We start from the raw sequence: 8542 nt of genomic DNA on the forward strand, positions 1-8542 counted from the left end.
AAGTCCACGATTGATAGAATTAGTGAATAAAAATTTTGCATAGACCATGAAAAAATACTTAATATATGTACTTTTATTGACTGATTCCACTGTTCGTTGATCCACTGGAAAGTGGACACCTGCACAGGTATCATTATTCTTAATATGAGTTAGATCCCACGGACGTAGGACGTCTGGACGTAAATTGGACATAAAAAGGACGTTATTGGGAACGGAGATGCCTTCTGCCATTAACTTGCATATATCTTTATTAGTTATACATTCGATAACTTATTTCTTATGTATAATAAACTATTCTTTGACCAATATTTCGAATGTAAATTACAGCATTTAGGTACGAATTTAATTAATGAAATGAATTCAATTAAATACTTCAATCAGAAGTCCTGGTTTCTTCGAATAATTTAGGTAAATCTGCTTTTGAAATATGATCCCATATATGATACATTTCCTTTTCCGATGGTACAGCGTCATTTACAAATTTTTTATATTTCTCGAACGAGCAAATCTCATCAGAGTCATTGAATTTATAAGTTGTCAATTCTTCCGTAATTCCACTCCAAAGAAGCATCTAAAAATAAATGCATGTTACAGAAACCTTAATTACGGACTATGTACATTGAATCGATAAATTAACATACTACTCAAGAATAAATATTAAGTAACGATACATTATTTTATTAAGTTACGAATTAACTATATTTTAACTTTAATTCTTTGCAGTCCTAATATTTTTTTAAAGTGTTAACTTAATAATAATAATTTTTAACTCTTATTTTTTAAGTATTTTATGGAAATAACTAAATATTGTTCATCTAACTAAGTAAAAAAAGTTAACATTATACAATACAATGCATATTTAAACTGGCAATCTAAAAATACTAATTGTAAATCACTCGACAAAGGAGTTCCTGTAAATAAAACTGATGTCGAGTCACACTCGAAAGGGTTAATTTGTGCAAGGAATATTATAAAAAAATACCCTAACAAACGGCTTGCCAGCTTCGTCCCTTAGTTTTTCAAGTATAATCGCAGTTCCATAATTTGGCAACTCTGGTTCCGTGAAATTATGAGCTCGCACGAATCCTGCGATATTCGTCTCGTGTCCACTGTATAGATAGATTTTACGAGGTCTTGCACGTTCCTCGTTTAATCGAACGTTATCGATAAATTGCTTGATAAGCGGGCCTCCATTTAGCCGTCTCATTTCTGCCGTGTATGAGCGAATCTCGTATTCAAGTTTTACAATGCGTTGCATCTTTGTATACACCTCATTAGTAACCCACTCCGGGAGTGTCAGATCCATGCTTTTCTGTAAAATTATTTCGTGTGTAATGCGAACTAAAACGTGAAGAGTACGAAATAATAATCATCTCCGTTTACACCTTACAAAAATAGTTTACAATACCTGTGCTGTTAGCAGATTATAAATTTCGTACGCTTGTTTAGTGTTAGTTACGTTTGCACCAGTTTTTTCACGTAGAAACTTAAAGAAATCTTCGTATTTCGAAACTTTTTCAAGAATTTCTTTCGATCTCCGTGCATTCTGTAATGCTTTCAAATATCTGCGGAAAACACGCATCAATGTAAGTCTACAGTGAATCCAAAAACTGTTTGTACACTAAAATTTTCATTCTCGAGAAATTGTCGATATTTGAATTGTGATCATTTCGGTAGAAAATATAGCACAACAATATAATCGGACTTCTTTTCACACGCTTGAAGCCTCTACTTTGCTATCCATTGTTCTTAAATTATCATTTAAAAACTCAATTTCAATTATCAGTTGAAATATTGACAATTAAATACTTTTTGGATCCACTGTACGTTACAGAAGTTTACACTTGATTATCGGTTGTTACCGCTCGTCTTTATGCTTTTTTGTTGGCGAACAAAGAAAGAAATATCATCCAATAAAACGCTTACACTGGAGAGAAATCTGGTTTCATCAGATGATCCACTCTTTCTGGTATGTATTGTATTGGTATTGGCATCCATGACAATCTACTGTTCCATGTTTGATTCGCATTTGGAGGATAGAGCGCAGCTAGAACCAACTGTAAAGACATCTTTGTTCTGTCTATATCTGTGCTCTGAGCGTATACGTCACTGGGATGATAAACATCTCCTAAGAATTCGTCATAGCGTTTTCTTAACATTTTCCCGATGCGATATTCTGTCATTTTCCCTTTCTGAAAAGAACCCGTTCATTACAATTCAATAAATTAGTGTTGATAAATGTATGCCTTATTTACGCATTTAGATCAATTACATTGATCAATTGTCCGGGCCCCCATGGTTCGTACGTCGACACATCAATCGGATCTTTCGGCCACATTTCTTTCTCACGCGGTGTTCGTTCTCCATGTCTTAATAACTGGCAAAAAATGAAGAATTTTATCAAACAAATTATAAAGCGATGAAATAGTTTGCGTACTATTAACCCCTTGCCGTAACATTTTCTTTACCGAATAATGTCGTAGAAGAGAAAAGAAGATTTATATTTTTTGTATGGCTACATTTATTTTAATGCTTAAATATTGATTACAAACACTTTGTATGTGTTACACTTTGCTCAAAATCTTTATAACGAGTGTGACTCGTTAAAATACGGCAAGGGGTTCAGCAAAATAAATATTCTCCATACAGGGTGTCCCAAAAATGTCGAAGAAACTTGAAATTGATGGTTCCTTAGGTTATTTGAAGTAACTTTTCCTCGTATAAAAATATTCTCCCCGGCTTTGTTAAAGAGTTATTAACGAATAACGGACTCTGGCTCGGCTAATGGCAATGCCACGCTCAGCGGGACCTTTCGCCGAGCTGGAACCCATTTAATATAACTACGCTCAGATTGATCGGAAAAAGGAAAAAGTTACTTCAAACAACCTAAGAAACCACCCCACATTTTCAAGGTTCTCCGACATTTTTGTTACACAGACATTCATTTCTTTATAATTCATTTCTAATAACACAGTCCAATAAAACAAAACTTTTTTCATGTTTAACAATATCTGTTGAGTGGTCTTATACAGTTTGTCATTCTAAAGCCAAATCCGAAAGCACTCTATCACGCGATGTTGTAAAAAAAACCCGGTTTCGTAAATTTCCATGATTTTGATAAAAAAAACGAGGAGTTACGCAAAAACTAAACATGCGAGAAAGTTCATGTTTGAGTTAAAAGATAGAGGGGACTCCTCTTTATACAGGGTGTTTGCGATAATTTGTACCACGTTGTAAACGGCAAACATTGGAAAAGACCGAAGAGGAGGAAGTTGTAGTGTATTTTACTACGTTTTTATTAGCTCGCTTTCTTGTTTGTTTGTCTGTTTGTCTGTTTGTTCGGTGGCAAATTTTGCAATTGATTGAAATCGGTTACATTACAATCTATATATATATGATAACGTATCTCAATTGTTTTATATTTTTAATATTTTTCTAGAAACAAAGGTGACCTTCATTCGTTTCAATGGAATACAACATACTAGTAAATACAATATTACGAAATGTTAAATTTATTTCCTCCATTTCTGCCCTGAACGCCATAATGTACTACATATAATGGTTGAACTTTGATATGACGTAAAATAATATGTATATATTTAGTTAACAATTTATACCTTTTAAAGGATTTTTCTAAACGCAGTTCTCTTAATAAGACCTTGACCCTTGAGAAAGAGGAACTCAAAAATTTTTAAGAGTTAAAAAAACATATAAGTGTACATATAGAATCTCCGGCTAAAAAATCTGCAATGAAAACAAAATAAGTTCCGAAAGTTTTATTAATAAAAGATACTGAAACCACACCTCAATTTTCAAATTTCAAGTTTCAAATTTCAGTTTTCCTCCATTTTTTCGAAAACCGTTCGTTTTGCATAAAAAAAAGTAATAGGTCATAAAAGACGCAAATCTACTCTCTCCAGATCTACAGATGAACATATTTTTCGACGCGGCAAACAGTTTAGAAGATATTCGAGAAAAACGAGTTTATGAGCATTAAATTAATTATTTTAATGTTTAACCCATTTGGGGCACGTTTTCCCGTTATCTGTGGGCACTAAAACTTCGCACAGAGCCACCCTGTACGTTTATATAGCCGATTATATTTTCTTGTACTTTCTAATAGTTGTAAATGCTTGTTAAAGTTTGACAAAGAGCTGACGCGGGTACTTTATGCGCTCTAGTTTTGTATTTATGTGAAATTTGCTATACAGTGATGAATTCTACAAACGTTTTTGGTAAAGTAACCATTCACGAAAAGTCTTTGGTTCGGTTAGTATATGAGCAGGTCAAGAAAATGTTCATTGACAGCGTGTGTTCGACGCGTTCGTGCCACGCGGCCATTGCAGCTTCTTCTAGAGATGAAATTACATAGTTTGAAACGACGCGTGATGCGACGTGTCACAAAGAGTTACGAAACATTCAAGAGTACTGGTGAAGACACAGTGTTAGATGAATGCGAGATACTCCAACAATTAAAATAGATATTGATTTTCAACATATTCAAATAACGGAATGTCTGAACAAAATGATATTATTCAAAATGGAGTGCAAGCTTGTACTCACCACCTGTAGTAATTCCACCCTTAGTTCCGCTTTCGCTGATTGATGAAATAAACCTAATACACAAGCGAATAATATTAAAACTAAATTCAAACGAGTCATACTCTCGAAAGAAAGATGTGAGCAGAATGGAAGACTTTTAAGATTATATCTGGGACGGTTCGCTCCGCGATTATATGTAATTGAAGAACAACGCTACTCTAGGAGGGGCAACAAGATAATGACTCTACGTTCCGACTGAATGATACTATGCATTATATCAGAACTCTCGCCAAGTTCATGTCACTCACCACCTCCACAATTTACTACCAAATTTCCGATCGCAACAATGCAAACGATTAAAGTAAACGTTTGAAAATTTAAAATATTATTAATGCGGAGCAATAAGTGCATGTAATATATTATAAAAACTATTTTAAGATTACATCAAAATACCTACGAATAAATGTGTTCATTGAAATTCTGTTCCCGATCTTACTCTTCGTAACAATTGCTAAATTAAATAAATTCGCGCGTTAACTACGTTGCGTCACCGTATCGTTCAGTTTAACATTGTATGTGTGTGTATACGTATTCGCTCGATGGCAGCAGCACCACCTAGAATGTATATTCGAACGACAGAAAGATAATTATATAATCAAATACAAATGCGTGATAACCAAATGTTACCGTAGAACCAAAGAGAAACGTTTTCTTAGTATTCCCTGAAATACACACATACTTTACGTACTCATATTGGTTGTGAACTTTATTATCAGAGGTACGTGCACTTTGGTATCCCGTCATACACAAAATACAGTTCAAATTGCTTAACAATTTTTGTAGAATCACGTTGACACGAGCAATAATCCACACTATTCAACTAATACTATTCATGATCTGTAAATGTACACAACGCTACGTAATCGACACATACAGTTCGCGCGTAACATTTAAACCAATTGTTTAAACACAACACGTAGGAATTGAATTCTATGTATACCACTCTGACATTTTGCAGGAACTACACAGTGTTATGTAATGATAATTGATCGTTTTATAACCTATCTCATAAACAAAAATAACATTACGCTTGCGGTAAGTAATATTAGTTATTGCATTTACCGTTTTCTTTCCTTTGGAACAGTTGCTCGCATTGCGTAACAAGTAACAAGATTAGTATTTCCGTTAATGGTTAGATTAGTTGTCATGATAGCTACATCAATGTAATTTGTTATCGAAGCATGGCTTGGCACAAACAAAAAACTTTTACTTATTACATTTATGTAGATATGTAATTGTGTATAATATATACAGGGTGTCCCAAAAATGTTCTACTTACTTGAAAGTGGTGATTCCTGAGGACAAAAATGTCCTCCGCGGTTTTGCTAAGGAGTTATTAATGAAAAACACTGCCAGCTCGGCGACAGGTCTTGCTGAGCCTGGCGTTAGCATTGGTTGAGCCGAAGTCCGTCCGCTGTAGCCACGCTCTGATTGGCCCGTGTTTTTCACAAATAACTCCTTAACAAAGCTGCGGAGAACATTTTCGTAAAGGAAAAAGTTCATTCAATCGACCTCAGGTATCACTCCTTGCAAGGAATAACAACATTTTTGGGACATCCTGTATAGTATTATAGAGTATAAAGTATCGCATATACATAATAATACTATTAATGTACAATAATACTAGTATATCTTCAAATTCAATTGTATTCTTGCATAAACAACAAGTGTAAAATACATGATATTTTATAAGTCTCCAACTGTTAACCCTTTTGTAGTCAACCGGGTACCCGGGTAGCCATTTGCATTTCACTCAACAACTTGTTAACACTAACCGTACCGGCTACAAGATGTATCAGATAAACATTGTTTTATAAAAATGACAAAATTGAACTCATTTAGATCTTTCACAATTTTTATAGTAATACACGATTAAATAAAGACATTTATTGAATAATTTCTGATGGAAGCGTACCGGTCGTAGTACAGTTAGTACTCTAAAAATATTACAAAATTTCTCTGAATGCCCATATTCTTTGCTCGTTAATATATTAATGTATAGTCTAAAATGAGAATTTGTACAAATACGTTAAGGTTTTATATAATCTATACATTTTGGTTGGCTACATAAGGGTTAAGAAGAAAAAAGTCCACGGTCCACTTTAATAAAACTCTAAGTTAACCCAGTAGCAATTAGCACTAAACTTAACCTGATGTAACAACGAGAGGTGATCCGCAAAGGAGAAGAACCTTTCTACCAGGAGCACTCGTCCTTAGCTCAAGCAAAGTTAACGTTCGAAAAGTAACTGATAAATCTCAGATAATCAGCTGAGTCCGAAAAGAGGGAGCGGGGAAGAGGGGCGAGGACTCTTTGTTGTCGTGAGTCATTGTTATGGTTTTAACAATCCCGTCACCTCTCTCTCCCCTTTCCGGTACCAACTCGCGAGCGCCGCGGCTGCGCGGCGGCGCCAGTCGCGCAATCCTCAAAACTGTCATTACACGCAATATGTATTGAAAATATTAATTATACATATCGATATTCTAAATACTAATACCTCAATGTTTTAAAGTATATAATGTACAACATTTATAATGTACGAAACAAAAGTTTGTCTACCATATAATTCGTATATGCACTTAGTTTCATTTTAGCGCCATTTTTTAAAAATTTGAATGAGTATGTTTCTCTAGTGAGTATGCGCAGCGATTTTAGCATCAGTAAAGTAAAATTCTAGATAAAATGGAGTACCTTGAGCATCCCGCAGAATTTAAAAAAATTGGTATGATTTGATTGTGAAAAATGGATGTATAACATGTGTATTTGTGTATATTTCAGTATATTTCGTAACTCGTAGGGCACGTCCTGGAGTCTTTTTGTCCGGAACAGATTGTTTCGGTACATTCCCGCCAATATAACTGCCTCAGGGCTCTCTCTCTCTCTCTCTCTCTCTCTCTCTCTCTTTGCTACCTCATCATCGTAATATAAAACGTCACTGTTTTGGCCGCGCATGCGCGTGAAATCTTGCACAAGATCGAGCAAATCGAGGGGAATACAGTTTACCCCCTCTCTGATGACCAGCCAGTCTACGGCAGGGGCACCGTGGTCTACGGCAATGTCACCAGAAAGTGCCGAAACCAGCACTCGAGGGGGTACATTATCTCACCGTGATTCCCCTCATCTGGCGACACTGGTCTACGGCTACGTTGGTGTCAGGTGTGTGCGCATGGTGCCGGAATAGGATAGTGGAAGGAGAAAGGAGGAGAAAGAGAGGAAAGAGATATCCATTTGGATATCTATCTGGCGACACTGCTCTACTGTGGTGTAGCCTGGTGTAGCCCCATGTAGCCCCCTTCTGACGCCACCGTGAATCACTGTAGTTGAAATTTTAAATGTCGTGTCTGAACAGTACCTTTATTTTTCCACATTATGAATAAACATAAAAGCGAGGCTGTAAACTGTTGTTGCTTCCAAAATGCAGACAAAGAAGGTACGTAAATTTCGTATTTTTAAATTCGTAGCAATTTTTGGTACATGTCATGTCTGTGGTCGTCAGGAAGAACGCCACATGTCACATAATTTCACTTTCGAGAAGTTTTGATCACTAAATACTTTGACATTTTTTTTATCCTTTCGAATTTGTTTTCATGACTTCTTTCTGGTAAATACCTAAATCGTATAAACTATATAATACATAAACTCAATTTTTTTGAAATTGTGATATGTGACGTTTTTCCTTAAAACCACAGGTATAAATTCTTCCAAAAATCTGTACATAAATATAAAGGGTGCCCCACGTGGGATGTTACGTACGTAATACACTTTTCACGATTTTTCAAGTACTTGCGATAATCTTACAAAAAAATATTATAAACAAAAGTTGATTAGTTTTCGATTGGCTATACATTGTAATAAAAAGTTGTTTGTTGTTGACACCCTTTGATTCCAATAATTCTTCACATTACATTAGTCTCACACTTCAAATCAAATGTCCTAATGACT

General features: G+C 35.1%; 1 protein-coding gene across 7 annotated transcripts; it reads right to left on the reverse strand.

The window, feature by feature from the left end:
- Nucleotides 1-230: 230 nt before the first annotated feature.
- Nucleotides 231-6871, reverse strand: LOC143208006 (venom acid phosphatase Acph-1). Of its 7 annotated transcripts, none has more exons than XM_076422004.1 (8): nt 6753-6871; nt 5000-5157; nt 4564-4616; nt 2273-2377; nt 1927-2192; nt 1409-1565; nt 983-1312; nt 231-571 (listed from the first exon to the last, which is right to left on the reverse strand). In XM_076422004.1, exons 2-8 carry the CDS (start codon nt 5013-5015, stop codon nt 374-376), a joined length of 1125 nt encoding a protein of 374 aa, XP_076278119.1. In that variant the 5' UTR covers nt 5016-5157; nt 6753-6871; the 3' UTR covers nt 231-373. The 7 variants fall into 7 exon arrangements, with proteins under 7 accessions (XP_076278119.1, XP_076278118.1, XP_076278121.1 ...); XM_076422003.1 differs by lacking the exon at nt 6753-6871 and adding an exon at nt 5291-5566; XM_076422006.1 differs by lacking the exon at nt 5000-5157 and having other exon boundaries at nt 6753-6842.
- Between the last annotated feature and the right edge of the window lie 1671 nt (nt 6872-8542).

Source organism: Lasioglossum baleicum, chromosome 4 (genome assembly GCF_051020765.1).
Source record: "Lasioglossum baleicum chromosome 4, iyLasBale1, whole genome shotgun sequence".
Lineage (NCBI taxonomy): Eukaryota > Metazoa > Arthropoda > Insecta > Hymenoptera > Halictidae > Lasioglossum > Lasioglossum baleicum.

Bases quoted from the DNA above. Each gene is read 5' to 3' on its own strand.
- LOC143208006 (XM_076422002.1), bottom strand. From the start codon at position 4,662: ATGACTCGTTTGAATTTAGTTTTAATATTATTCGCTTGTGTATTAGGT. The intron at 2,193-2,272 runs GTAATTGATCTA...GGTTCTTTTCAG, and splicing joins GGCCCGGACAATTGATCAAT to AAAGGGAAAATGACAGAATA. The intron at 1,566-1,926 runs GTAAGCGTTTTA...TGTTTTCCGCAG, and splicing joins AAACCAGATTTCTCTCCAGT to ATATTTGAAAGCATTACAGA.